At 41.9% G+C, this 15,062-nt stretch overlaps 1 protein-coding gene across 1 annotated transcript in view; it reads left to right on the top strand.

Annotated features, from left to right (window-relative positions):
• Nucleotides 1-15,062, top strand: part of ofcc1 (orofacial cleft 1 candidate 1) — a 194,271-nt gene that overhangs the window by 134,682 nt on the left and 44,527 nt on the right. The window contains exons 15-18 of the mRNA XM_073488057.1: nucleotides 228-342; nucleotides 1,125-1,446; nucleotides 8,240-8,331; nucleotides 10,109-10,254. Of these exons, the coding sequence (XP_073344158.1) occupies nucleotides 228-342; nucleotides 1,125-1,446; nucleotides 8,240-8,331; nucleotides 10,109-10,254 (675 nt within the window). The remainder of the gene's footprint in view (nucleotides 1-227; nucleotides 343-1,124; nucleotides 1,447-8,239; nucleotides 8,332-10,108; nucleotides 10,255-15,062) is intronic.

Genomic DNA, 15,062 nt, shown 5'->3' with positions numbered 1-15,062 from the left:
TTTTTGTTAATGCTGTATAGTACTGTAAGTGTACTGTTTGGCTGTAATGTGTGAAAGTTTGTGACGCACATGCAGGCTCGTAGGCACTAATATACACTATTTACACATAACCTTTAAGTTTGAAAAAAAAAGCAATCTAACTTGTTGAGCGGAGTGCTCATGTCTACTTTGCTCATTGTACATCTGGTTGTACAGTGACTATTACCGGTTATGTGTCATTGACCCAGGTTTAAAACCCCTCTGCTCAGGGGGGAGCCAAACACGCAAGTGGACCAGTTCAAAACAATTGAAGCCCTCATCTCCTCTGATCTGGACCACTGGCTGTGCAACCTGTACTTTCAGGTGTGTTTATGTGTGCGATTAGGAAACATGTGAATGCACGTTCTCTAATGAAGACTCTTATTATTATTATTATTTTATATTAATAATTGTGTGCGGGTATGAGTTATGGTGTTTAAGATTAAATCGGGTGCTTGTATTTTTCCCCCCACTATTATTTGGGAGGCAGGATGGTGGTTCTGGGTAGATGGGGGTTGAATTTTTTTGGTTTTTCTATGATAAAAAGCTTTTGGAGAGCAATTGGAAATTGGCCCCAGAGAGCAAACAAGAACCACATCTTTACCCAGCCATTCCGGATGCATTTGAGCTGATGCATTGATTAGATTAGTAAACATCTTAATTGAATTAAACGCCAGAACAAAGCTCTCTGTCTTGGGTTTGTCTCTTTATTTGTCCCTTGGACTGTGACATGTTGTTTGTATTACTCCATTATCATTACTGCTGCTTTGATTTCTGAGGGATGTAAATAGCCACATTTTTGTGCATGTTTGCGGATGTACAGCGCAATATGATGTACAATACTCATATTAGTCACAATTACGCTCTTAATTGAATTATGCTATTATGGCACACTATGACAAATACTAAAAGTTAGCTATGTCTGCAGTTTGATCACCAACACCTGTAGTGTAATTACACACACATGCTGTTTTCCCAAAACAGTGATGATGCAATGGAACGATATGAACATAACTGCTGATGACATTAACATGAAGAGGTTATATTAATGTTCACTGAACCCATATGTAGACCTCCAACACACCCTCTTGTTTGTGGTGTTTCAGGTAAAAAGGCTCCCTTCTGGAACATCTGGGGGGCCGGAGCGCTGCATCACCCGATCAATACTCCCTCCTAACCCCGCAGTCATGCCCCAACCTGGGGTCCATCATGAGCAAACACACGGCCAACTGCCACTCCAGCCCCAGCCCCCATCGCAGCCCCAGCTCCGTCCTCAGCCCATTCATCCCCATTCCCAGTTGTATCCCCACCAGCAGCCACACGCAGGCCCCAGCAGAGGAGCAGGAGAGCCCGCTGTGGTACACTCTCACCGGGGGTCCCCTCTCCACCTGTCAGCTGACTCTGCTTGCTCTTCCTCATCTCTGCCAGGTAGGGGTTCAATGTTAAAACCCCCGACTATGCCACAGTGGGGAGAAAATGTCACCCTAATGTCACAAGCGCTGGGATGAGAAGAATGGCAGGCCTCACTAGCAGCAGTTCTTGGCTGACGTGGATGTGCTCGAGGGGAGGGTTGGGTGGAGACAGCGGGCCAAGCTTGACAGATACAAGTGAGATCAAACACAGGATGTTTTCTTAGTTAGATTATATGCAAAAAGCCAACAGAAACACTGTAGCATTAGTGTTAGTTCAGGCAAATGTTTGAGTAGCAAGTACAACACCGACAGACCTTGAACATAATCAGATAAAACTTTTGGATAATACCACCACTTAAATAAGTAAACACACCCTCTTCAGTATGATGCCATGGGAAGCTTTATATAATCTAATACAAAGTTTGACAGCATTTTGAATTTAGTTACTAAATTAAGACTCAGTCATTATTGTACTGAACATATTTACATGATCAACAGATTAGCCGACACACACACGTGCCACACTGCTTGATACTTAATACTGCTACCAAGCTTTTGTGTGTATCCTGCTGCCATGTTTAAACTTGGCTTAACTTAATTTTGCCACTTAAATGTTCAGACAGTGTAATTGAAATTATCAGCAGGCACTGTGCCACATTTACATTCTTGTAGTGACTGTTGTTTAATCTACATATTCCAAAGTAACCTAAACTACACAAAGCATTTTGACTCGGCAGTTGTATTATTGTTGTATATAACATATCATGCTCTGGATTTAAAGTACTTACACTTTTTAAATCTTTTTGTAGACTTTGTAGATGCTTGCATGTGTTATAAGATATGGTTGAGGTATAGATAATGTTCCTTTTATTAGTATGAATATCACCTGTGTAAAATGTGTCAAAATCCTTACTTGTGATGAATGAAAAATCCTCGTTGGGTGGCCGACTGAAGTTTATTAATTCGGATTTGCAAAACCAACTCATTCTCAACCCTCTAGTGGTCAGTACCCTTAAGCTATGCGGTCTAGTTAGCAACAATATGTTATATTCAATGTCCGGTTATACTTTCAAAATAAAGTGTGCTGACAAACAGTTGACATTGTATCACGTACTATGACTTTTGAAATGTCATAAACATTGTCAAACGGCCGCGGTTTGGTTTGGTTTAGGCCCAAAAACTACTTGGTCAGGCTTTGGTTCCAAAAGTACTTGGTGAGGGTTAGGAAAAGATCAACCTACAGCATTAAACTTAGAAGAGCAGGGCCACTGACCAGGCTGCTGTATTTGACGCGCTGTAGTGAAAATGGGCTGTAAAAACATATTCCGTAAACAGCTCTCTTGCTCTTTTGATCAAAAACATTGAGCTGAAGCTAAATTTTTATGCTGTTGTGTAAAGAGTTTTCTAATAAATAATTAATATAGCAACTCTGATCAACACATATCAATTTCAGGTTAAATTTAACAATTTCTGGTTTAAGCACCGCCCATTCAAAGTAGTTATATGGATCCAGAAAATTTAGTTGGTTGAACAGATACAGATAATGGCGTACTCACTGATCCCTATTAGACAGGAAAACCTCCATCAAGGCCCAATAGTCCCGGAAAAATATAGATTTCAAATAGTACTTGAATACTCAAATTTTAAATGTAATCTGAATTTCCTTCATTTTTCATTATTTTTTTTAAGAGGCACTGGGATACAGAATGAAATGATTTGAGATAGCAAACAAACTATTGTAGCAACTGCATAGTGACTCAGGGGTGAGTGCTGCTTTACAGAAAGAATGGTCTTTCTGTGTGGAGGTTATATGTTCCCCCCGCATTTGTGCAATTTTCCTTCAGGTGATCTGGTTTCCTCCTACAGTCTGAAGACATGCAGGTCAGGTTGATTTGAGACTTGAGATTCCCAGGTGTGAATATGATTATGTTTCCATGTTTTAGTCCTGTGATGGACTGGAGCTCCTTTGCTTTTCTTTCAGTGCATACGCTCCGATATGATCCTGAATTGTGTCCATCAGCCGTTCCGACGTGGTTGCCCTGCTTATGTGGTGGTCCAGGCCAAGTCATGCCACGACTGTGACCACATCTGGGGGTGGCTAATGACTTCTGTTAATAGTAATTAGAATCCACTTCCTCATTTTAAAAACATGCTATTCTCGTTTCCCACCTAGTTCGAAGTCATCCAACATCCCAGCCACTGCCAGGAATCAAATACAGGCTCATTTGGTATTGATCTACTACAAAGGCGACTGGCTAGCTTCTTTGTTATTAATACATCCCCCTTTTTTTCCTTCTCTTTTTTTTTTTTTGCACGCACAGCTCATCTTTATTTAACAGTCCTCAAAAGTTTCTGGGGTGCTCTGCTTTAAACATCACACAGGCTTTTTAATTACAAATGAGTTGTGACAGGTCTGCTGGGTAGCACCCTGGCCCATTTTAAACGTGATGCCGGCTGACAGCTTGGCAGTGTTCTCCCAGCACTGAAACATGTGGAAGAAATTGGTCTTTTACATTTCACAGCTTGTCGCTTCCTCCGCCGACTGACCTGTGACCCCCCACAGAGATCCTAACGCCCACAAGGGAAGTGTCCCCAACGAACTGACTGCCTTTCCAGAGAGGGGAGAGAGAGCTAGGCAGGGAGGGAGGGAGGGAGGCACTCACTATGGGAGATTTATGTTCTGCCACGCAAGGCAAAAGGTACCCGGTCCCTTCAACACACACGGCTGCATACTCCGGCACACACACACTCTCGCAGCCAGGTGAGGAGGTTGCTGGGGAAGTGAACCCGATCCGTAAGTGAAATAGTGGATCAAAAGGTGTCCTGCACAACACCTCATCCGCCGTTAGCTAAGCCAACCTGACGTTTGCGCCGCATTTGCATACAGATCCGTTCATTTTGCATTACCTCTGGAGCGAATTATGCCGTTCAGATGGGGGAGATTACGTCAAGGTTGCGGGGAGCGATTGGACGGACAACTTTAACCTAACCAAAAATGGAAATCCAATTCAGCGCAGGGAAGAAGAACAAATTATCCCCTGTTCCTCAGTCCTCTGTCAAGTCTGGGGGTTTCAGACGTTTCCTTCCCATTTCATGCCTCTCTGTTTCTGATGTGTGCAGATCGCTTTCTCTGCGCATGTGGCGCCTGGATTTTCCTCATTACCCATTTGTCTCAGAATCGGGACAAGTATACGGAGACCTCTTGTCACGGCGATAACGTACACACACAGCAGAGCTTGACAGTGAGACTGGAAGTTTGTATTCCTGAGGCCTTAAGTTAATTAATCCCCGTAGAAAAATCACAGTGTGCGGTGAGGTGTCTATTACAGAACAAAACCTGACATCCCAATCCGAGATAATAACTCTGACAAGTTTTGATCGAGAAATCACAAGATTACTGTAAGTGCCATTGTGCGGGCATGGATGGTTTTTGTGTTTCAGATTCACTTGCTATTGGATGATGATAATTCTAATTTACCTCAGCTGACTCGTCCAAGCATAACGAAGTGTATTTGGCTTTTTAACGTAGAGATTAGCTGGAGGCACACTGGGTTAAGTGACCTTTCACATTAGCTGAATGATCCAGTTACGTTGGGTTTGTTTGAACCCAAATGACTAATTAGATTAGTGTCTTGTTTCATGATCGCCTTTAGTGGATCACTATGCACACAGATGATTCTGCCACAACTGTATCACTGCTTCATTTCTCAACAGTTTTTTTTTTCTTTTACAAATGCATCGTAACATCCATCCCCTTGAGCACCGATGGTGATTTCGAGGATTTCTCATCTAATGCCTTCTTTGGACCGCTGCCCCGCACTTTCAGGATGTGCTCCGCTCCAGGCCGGTCCCAGTCATCGGAGTTTGAAAAACCACAATGTTACATCATACCCTCTCAATCAGTCGCACTGTGCATCTCGCCGATTAATTCAACAATGTCCGGATTCCAAATGAATGGGTTCAACCTTTTGAAGCCTGTTTGCAGAGATACTCATGTAAGTGCTCACAGTGGGTGTGCAAAAAACAAGCCTAGAGGACTGCACATGGGGGACGGATACAGAGTTTATGGGACAAACACACCCAAAGGTGACATCGCCTTGCCTCCAAAATGCACTGAGAACCCCCAGTTTCTGTGTGATAAGACAATTGCAGCCTTTGTGAACAGACAGATTCGACTTTCAAGAGCGACAGACTTCACCAGTAAGAGTGAAAAAGTCTTCAAACGACACACTAATATGCACATATAAGTGTCTGTTATTGTCATTGAAATGCGATGGATTACAAGAAGATAAACTCTTGTGGGAAACGACACCAGATCCTCACCATATCGTAGCAACTTTAACACAAACCCCGACATGGACTCAGGGGTAATCCGTGAGTCACTGACCTTCGATCCCTCTGTAACTTCGGACCAGTCATCAGGCAATTAGGGGCCTAGGTGAGCAAGAGCCGCCATCTCGGCCTAGTTGCATCTCGACGGTAGCACACTGATGGGGTCTCGACAGTGTTATGGCCTTCAGGCTTTTCTCTTTTCCTTGGTTTTTGTGTGTAAGCAAGACCGAGAAGAAGTGTGATGAGTTATGTGTTTGTGAGGTACACTCATTTCTATTGCTACCCTTGAAAATGTTTGAGCATGTATGCAAGTGTCTACATATTAATATCTTTGTTTATACGCCTTTCTGTGTGTGGGTGCGTCAATGCAGCGTATGCACCGGATGAGTATGTGTGTGTGTATGCGCTGGTCTTAACACAGCTCAGAGCGCAGCAGGATAACAAGGAGTTTGTTGTTGGCCTTGAGTGCCCGGAGAGGCTGGAGTTGTGGCAGCTCCAGCGCTCCGAGTTCACAGACGTAGCCCTCAGCTGTCGATGATGTCGAAGCTGTCGATGCTGCCTCCGCGCTCATTCTGGTTCCACAGCGTCTGCGCATTAGCAAGCGGGGCCCGGCGTAATGAGTGTGTGCATTTGTGTGTGTGTAGTCTGAGAAAGCATCCTGATCCATGGTGGTCCAAGTCTGTGGTTGCTGTTTGGATTGAAGTGTGTGTCGTTGTGTGTGCGTAAAAGCAGCTGGCCATGGGCTGCTTTGCTCTGTCTGCACAGCAAACACACTTTTCTGAAATGTAATAATTGCTCGAGTGCACTTTCACCCGGAATTTGAGCAATAAACTATTAAAACAATGCACTGCAATTTCACTGAAAAATTGTTGATATATAAAAAAGTTAGAAATGCAGAGTTTATTATCTTTCTGGGTAAATACAGTCTGAAAAACTACAAAATGTTCTCATATTTTGTATATTTGGCCAAAAAAAAGGTCTCTGACTTTGCCCTTCTTGGTACAATCCATCCCCCCCTCACTTTATAAGCACTTTTCCATCTTTGACATTTTATTTTTGGCAGACATTTCTTCGTTTTTTTAATGCATTTTTGGAGTTTAAAAGTTCAGGCGTTGAGATTTGCCTGATGTGAGACTATTGGAATCTTAATGCTGACACAAAATTGAGTATATAGTTATGTAATGTCATGAAAATGTAGAAAAATAATGAATTATTTTATCCCTAGAATAGAACAAATATAACCTTATTACCTTGTAACTGTAGGCGCTCCGAATGCTTACCAGCAAAGCTGTGGTAATTAAAAACTACATCTGCGTTAGGATGAAATCTGATTTCAGACTACCTCAAAAATAGCAATGAGCAGACTCTTCCTGCCATTTAAGTACATTTAAGCTGTCAGAAGGATTTCTGATGCGTTGCCTGTATTTAAGTTATTATTACTGATATATTTAATCCCGCAGCAAGAGAAAAATTATATCATCGCAGAGGTTTCCATATGTATTATATAGATGTGACTGGTTCCACGGGGGAAAAAAGTTTCACATAGTGAGATTTTTACATGTATCAAGCTAAGGTTTACTTAATTACAACCTCCAGGCAATGCAGGAACCCTTTTTTAAATTCTGTGAATGTTAATATGCTAAATAATGCAGATCTCCGACTCTTCAAGCATGAGACACACATCTGGCGGCTTACCATTTAAATTACAGCAAAAAAAAAGAAAAAAAAAGAAGAGTGAGACGGATAGAGAGAGAAAAGAAAAAAAGAGGGTTAGGATGAAAAAATACTTCAAAAGTAATTTTCCAAAGAAGAGAAGAATGGGGGAAATGTATTACAACCAAACTTAATTTCTTTTTCGATTTTTCATCACTTCTAATTGCATACATTAGAGCGTTGAGGCTGGGAAGGTTCAGCTCTGAGATTGTGGGAGACAGAGATGACTGTGCAGTGGGAGCTCCATAAGTTAACACTCCTACTTCTCTCTGTGCAGAGGAAAATCAGCCTTTGTTGCTTTTTTGCAGGTCTCCAGATAGTAGACCAAAAACACATTCGCTACCTGCCTAGGAGTAGAAAAACAAGACAAAAGCAACACTTGTAGTGTGTGTAGCAATGCATAGAGTATTTCACTTGTACAATGCAAACAACAGATTTTCCAAAAGTTACTCGACGTCATTACAAACCTCCAGTTTTTAGCATTGTTGCTAAATTTTAAATTAATTTTGCACTACTAAATGTAAACCTTTTAATTTTTATGTGGTTTATTAAAAGGTTTATAATATATTTCTTTTTTTGGATAGTTCATCAGGACTTTTAACAACTCACAATCATTTGGATTTGCAGTATAAATATTCCTCAGCCACCCCTGATCCTCACTATGATTGCCAGATGTGGTTTGCAAAAAGAAAACAAACACGAGCCTTTTTCTTTCTTTTTCACACTTGCTGCAAATTACTTTCCTCTTTTTTTTGGGGATGCAGGGAAGAATTCCTCCTCGGGAGCCATTTCTGGAAACACGGGAGACAAGAGTGATCCATGCAGGGAGAAAGCAGAGGGTGGGATTCACTACAAGGTAACACTGTGATTTAAGGGAAAGTGTTCCCACCCTTGAAATGAGCACCCTCTCCGCTTTTTCCCCTTTTCCCTTCCCGCCCCTCTCTCTGCGCCCCTACACACACCTCCTCGGCTTATTATCTGAGATTTGTCAAAATACATTTCACACTAACAGGTATTTTTCAGCCTTCAAAGCCAGTTTTGATCTGCTTGACAAGCCAAAGCAGCTCAAATTCTGTGAAATCAGCAAAGCCAGCCAGGCCTCCCTTTTTTTTTTTCTTCAAGCCGCTCTAAACACGCCTCTTCCTGTGCTACAGAGGACTTAAGCTAAATTAATCAAAGCCTGCATGTTACCTGCCATACTTTGAAGTGGTAATTGCAAAATTACTCTGTGTGCTGATCTGGCATTGCTGCCTCCCGGTCCGCCCCTGCCATTGTGCCTCCGCTGCGGCCTTTTGTTGTTGTGGTGTTATTGTTGAGGTAGTTAGAAGCCTATGAGCAAGCCTCCGTCTGTCACACACATATACACATCCTCCCCTCCCCGCCTCTCTTGTCTACCCCCTTTTATTCTTACTAACCTCCTTCTCCTGATGTACAAGAGGCTCTTCAGACCACCATTAATCAGCGATGACCTGTTAAATAAATGAGTTTGTTGATATGAGGTTTTATTTCTCTGCAGCCTCTATAGACCATGTTTTTTTTTCCTCTTCTCCTCTTGGCCCTATCTTTAAAACCTTGCTAACTCTGTCAAATGTCGTGGTGTGGAACCCAGTTGTCTAATGATTAAGTGGAGTGATCTCCAACCTGCCCCAGCCTGGGAGCGCCAGGGATCAGATTTCAACCCTTCAACCTGCAGTGCAGGCCTAATTAAAATGAATTTTCTCCAGGCGACCACTTTGCCCACAGGGCAGGAATCCAGCTATATACGGAATCCGCTCTTAAGGTATTGCATTAAATTTATTGTGGGGAGACACCGGAGAACATTGCGGTTTATATATCTCCTGCATTTTTTTTTTCTTCTCTCTGCTTTCTTTCCCGCTCCTTTCCACCTTTTTATTGTGATCATCACTCTGGAATCCAAGCTTGCATTGGCAAAGATTGCCCTATGAAAACGGATGGAGCTTTTATGGGGCCCTGCCCATTTACTACTTCCTGGGCCTAGTTTATCTCAGAGGGAGAGACAGAGAGAGGGAGACGGAGGGGAGCAAAAGATGAAAAAAATGAAATGAGAGACAGGGGCGGAAGAAAGAGAGAGGTTGCTTATTCCAAACTGTGGATCTCATTAACATACATCAGTGAGTATTTCACAACTTCAAGCAGAAAGGCACTAAGCCCACCCAAGGGCAACACAGGCAGGGCTGACAGGGCCAGGGAAAGCAAGCCGTTAACATGTTGGCGGCTTAACAAATAATATCTGCTCCCAAGTACCTTGGTGAAATATTTAAAACCCCACTTCCTAACTCCATTTGACTGTGTTTATGACGATGACAGTAAACGACTTGTGTGGAAAAAAACAGTGCCAGCTGCTCAAATATCACATATTTAACACCACCGTCACTGTATGCATGTTTCCCAAATGAACTCAACTTGAATGATGGCGTGCCGTATGCGATTTTGCCGTCATTCTTGTCTCGTGTCAATTGAGGCGCGGTTTGAGATATAGGAGAGGCTCCAAAGTGCCACGCACACTGTCACTGTCACCGTGTGCATCCCCCAAGATAAATTCAGAGGCCTGTTTCCTGCTTTGATTACAAATGACATCCGCATGTGTTCTCCCCGATTCCTGCTCCTCACAGAAGAAGCCAATCAAGAAGACAAATAGCTGCGGCCCCAGCATGAGCGGCAGCAGCGCACCGCCTCGGCAGGCAGACAAACAGAAGATGCAGCCTTCAATGGAGAACCTCTCCACGGAGGAGATGGAGGAGTATACATTCTCCCTACAGTAAGTCTCACCACTCATTATCCTGCCTGAGTCTTGCGAAATTCAAGCGGGTGGGGAAAAAAAAGGAAAAACGTGGGTGACAACCGGTTTCAGTGATGTGCAAGGCATCAAGCAGACAGACGCTGACAACAAAATGTGCCTAGAACACCTCCTGTACAGATATAGATACAGTAGTCACATGTATTTCCAGGGAAATCCTGACTAAATGGAGTTGCATCTGCTATAGCTTTAATCTTGTGTGGCGTAATTATAATTTGTCAACATAAACAAGTCACAAGGAAAGTCATTTTCTGAGGCTTGTGGCCTCATCTATCCTGGAAAAAGAGAACGTTGTACTGCGTGAGAACTTTGTTAGAGAGAAGGAAAATTCTTCTCCCCATTTCATACTTAGAAACACCAGCATCCCCTACGAGCCTTGATTAAAACACAACTTTTCCGCATTTGTTTTTATTAAAGGTGCAGTATGTAGTTTTTCTTAATCAGAAGCAAAAGATTTTCATGTTTAAACACACTAAATAATTAAAAATACAAACTGACCTTAAAGGACAGCACAGTTTCATACTGTTTTACTTAGTTTATATTTGCTGGAAACTGCCAACGTTTTAGCTTCAGTGTTCAGGGGACTTTGTTTTTCTTATTCAGTTATAGAAATCATAAATATTTCTGAGTTGATATTATTACCCTATTAATATTTTAATTATTACCTTTCTGAGTTCCTGAATTTTTTGTCCAAAACTACATAGTGCAGCTTTAATATGGACTCAAATGTCCAAAATAATACAAAAAAATGTGAATTATAAGTTACATTTCACTTTTTGGTCCACAGTTTTAAGATACAATTACAAGTCGTATTCAAACTAATTTGGTTTGTAACAACATCGCATAAGTAGCCAAACCAAACATTGCTCAACCTCTACCCATTATGTCACTATGTGGTTTATTTGTTTTCTCCTCCTCTGCACAACAAAAAAAGGTTTGGAAAAATGTTTTCCTCCTCACCGTGGCTCACAGCATTTGATTTTAATGAGAAAACAGGGATGTATGAAATATAAACAAAGCAGGAAGCAGAGAATTTCAAACACCTTGGCCAAATGTGGTAAAAAGCAACAAGGTGCAGCAGCCCTGTGTGCCCATGGAGCATCGAAATAGGCTAAAAGCAAAATTGCTTGTTTCAACAAAAAAGTCACAGGTATTTGTTTTTATTTGAACGTCAACTAAATTAAGGGGAGGGGATTACCACACATACTACTACACTAGGGGGGAGAGAGAGACGGAGAGAGGGAGCCCATGTGTGTGTGTGTGTGTGTGTGTGTGTGTGTGTGAGTGTGTGTGTGTGTGTGAGCGAGGCAGAAAAAGAGAGAGCTCTCCCTGGAGATTTAAAAGTACCCATGTTTCCTCATTTCTGGGAGTTGGTAATTTATAGCTGCTGGTCACATATTAAACAAGATCAGAGACTACTCCCTGACATCTTCTGAACATACTGGGGGAATTCAAATGATTACCAGCGTATCCTGCCAACAAATGACGACACAGGGACTATCTTGAGGGAGAGCGAACACAAAACGAAACACTAGAGCCCAGGCAGGATGCACACAAAGGGACACAATTAAATGGTTTTCACGATTATTCATAGTGCCGCTTTTTACCTCTGAGCAGTCGCCGGGTTCGGTGAGATGAGACGTTTCTGTCAGTTATAGGTACGGATTGTATTGAGTCGGAGCCCCGGCGGTTCCCTGATGCCCTGTGAAGGTGCTGCTGCTATTGATTTCATCTTTACAAGCACACACATTACAGTGTCTCCGAGCTGAAGGCTGCTTTCTTGCCCTCGCCTAATCAGAGCATTAGAGAGATACGGTGCCAGTGTTGGCTTTCACAATGAAGTTAAAGACACTGCAGCCTCAGAGTCGTACCCTCACCCATCTCTCCCACTGTGCTGTTTGACTTATTCTGGGCTCCTCCACATCACCTGAGGACTGACACAGATGAAAGGGATTGTTTACTGATTTTTTAATTTTTTTAATTTTATTTGCCGTAATGATGTCATCTCCATCTCTTCTGGCATCTGTTGCGTGTGTGTGTGTGTGTTTATATGCATTTGTGCACGTGTTATATGCACATCATTTCTTCTCTGTGTACAGTACTGTATGTGTGCACACGGATGTCTTATGTGGGGTGAGGATTCACACTGCAGTGATTGAGGGATATTACTGCCATCTATTGAGCCACAAGAGACTGAGCTCATTGAGATTTTTATAGGGCGTCCCGGCACAAATGTGCAAATCAGATGCTCATGCAATATTAAGCAAAACACTTAGACACAGGGAGATTCAGTTAGGGTGGTCTGAGAATCACAGAAAGATCTTTAACACGATGCATTCATTCCCACAGTGTCACAGTCAGGGGTGTTTTATTCATCCAGGAAAATAAATGTAAAGCAATGTATCGGAATGAAGCATTGTCATTGTCTTACAGGTCTCCATGTATGTACAGCACACATAGTTATAACAAGAGTAAATCTCATGTGTGGACACTGCAGGCTGTGGCTGCAGGTGTGACTTCAAAGTCTGACTTTATGAACTCAACTGTCTGAAGACACTGTAATAATGTTACATGTACAGTATGGCAGCAAACTGTTTATATGAATGCATCTATAAAAGTTGGCACAATGTATTTAATGTTTCAATAACACTTAACAAAAAAAAAATAATACCAAAAATACATTTTCTGGGAGCTGTTTAGGTTTCCATTATATATGATTTTATGCATAAATAGTTATAATTATAATATATTATAATATAAATAATATATTTACAGTTTCTGTTTCAGGATCTTCTCTCTGCTTTTTCAGAGTTCAGTCATTCGATTATTTTCATTTTTTTTCTAAATATTTATAGTTGTGTTTGATAATCTCAAAAGCCCATCTATCCCCTTGAAAAAATAAAAAAGCCTACATATATGGAATCATAATAACCGTAAACCATAAATTACAATTTCAAAGACAACACAGCGCACCTCTTACTGCAAGTATTGACAATTGCAAGTCAATTCTGGGCAAATGAAAAGACTATGAAAACAAGCCAGGAATGATTCTTCTTCTCCTTCTTCTTCTTTTTTTTTTTTTTTCCAAGTTCCTATGCTGCTGCTATCTGTTTGAACATGCATGAAAGACTCCTGCCGACCTTCCAGCTTATTTGATGTCTACAAGTGTAATCTCAACCACCTTTTTTCTCACAGAATAGCACTGAGCAAAATCAAAGCACCTGATTCAATACGGCTGTTGTAATTCGATAGGGCCAATTTAATGCTTTCGGATGGTTGCGGCAACAACTTCGAGAAAAGGTAAACATACTCAGACTGAATTAATTTTACACCTCGGAGGGCACTTTAGCAGTACTTTACACTAAGTGTGTTCAAAGCAGTGATACTGTTGCTAGCTTGCGTCTAAACAAACCTCAGCACATTTTATACTGAAAAGAACACTTCCAAACAATAGTGAAGAAATATCAGTTGTTGTTTTTAGGAAAACCTACCTGTTGTAACGCAAACTCAGATTTTGATTTTCATGCATAGGTGATTATTGCCAATTAGCTTTAGTATTGTGTCTCATCAATGTCACCCAACTATTTTTTTTTTCTTACTCTGGTTTTGAGGAGAGAAACCTGTTTTAATCAAAGTCATTCTCACATAGCAATTAGATCTAATTAGTCCAATTATCAAGATTCTAATTACACTGAAATATACCCCCTAAATCTCATATCAATTATAGTATGTGTGACTTGTCCTGATCAGGAGACATGAAGAAAACGAGAGAGAGAGAGTGAAGACAAAGCTGGGTGGGAGGTAGAACAGAAGAGCATCCACATCCTCCGGAGGCCGAATGACTGCAGAACCGACTCCATCTGTCCCCAAAGCTTTTATTCCAAAAGACTGTGTCGCCATTTGGGGATAAATGTCACTTAACCTTTATTCCTTTTTCCTTTTTTTTCACATCCAGAACTATTTTGTCACCGGTTATGATGTTATGATTAGTTACATCCCAGTTTTCTGTTTCAATTAGACGAGTGATGAGTCAAAATAAATACAGTTTCAGCATTTAGGATGTTGTTGTGTCTGGATTAAAGCTGCAGAAGGAATTGTGCTGGAAATAATTATCGGCTGTATTAAAATGCTAACGTGTGGCAGGCAGTGCACGCAAACACGCGCAGACCTGCACAGTGTGTTATAATAGTGCTGCAGCATGGCACTGTAGGTGCACCGGCAAAACACACGCGCACACACACACACATGCACAGCCTGTTCTTGTTGTGGAGTCAGAGGGAACACACTGACCTAATTTCCCCCAGTTAGCTCGCCTCGTTGGGGACCAACAATCCTCTCCGCCCGTTTCCCCCAACCGAGCCTATCAGAGCACTCACTCACTGTGTGTCTCTGTCTCTCTATCTTCCTGTGCCCTCCATCTGTTTGAGTGTGTATACATGCTCAAGTGTAAGATTAGCACTAAAGAGTACAGTTATATTGTTCAGGGCTGCCCATCTGCATCAGTCTATGCGACTAATTACACAGCGTAAAACATTCATAACATGCACCCTGCAGAGTCATTCCTCCGCTAAAGGAGAAGAGAAAGAGAGATCGGCCTGCAGTTACAGACGGAGAAAGAGAGAAAACCACCTGAAATAACAGCTAGTTCCAGGCTGTCAATCCCCTGCATACTGCAGCTCCGAATCACAACTCGGTGCAAGGGTCAATCAATTCTGATGTAATGCTGGTAGGAGAGGTGGGTGGAGATGGCAGTGCTGTTCACCCCTGGG

Source organism: Pagrus major, chromosome 19 (genome assembly GCF_040436345.1).
Source record: "Pagrus major chromosome 19, Pma_NU_1.0".
NCBI lineage: Eukaryota > Metazoa > Chordata > Actinopteri > Spariformes > Sparidae > Pagrus > Pagrus major.
This window is presented reverse-complemented; position numbering and strand designations above follow the sequence as displayed.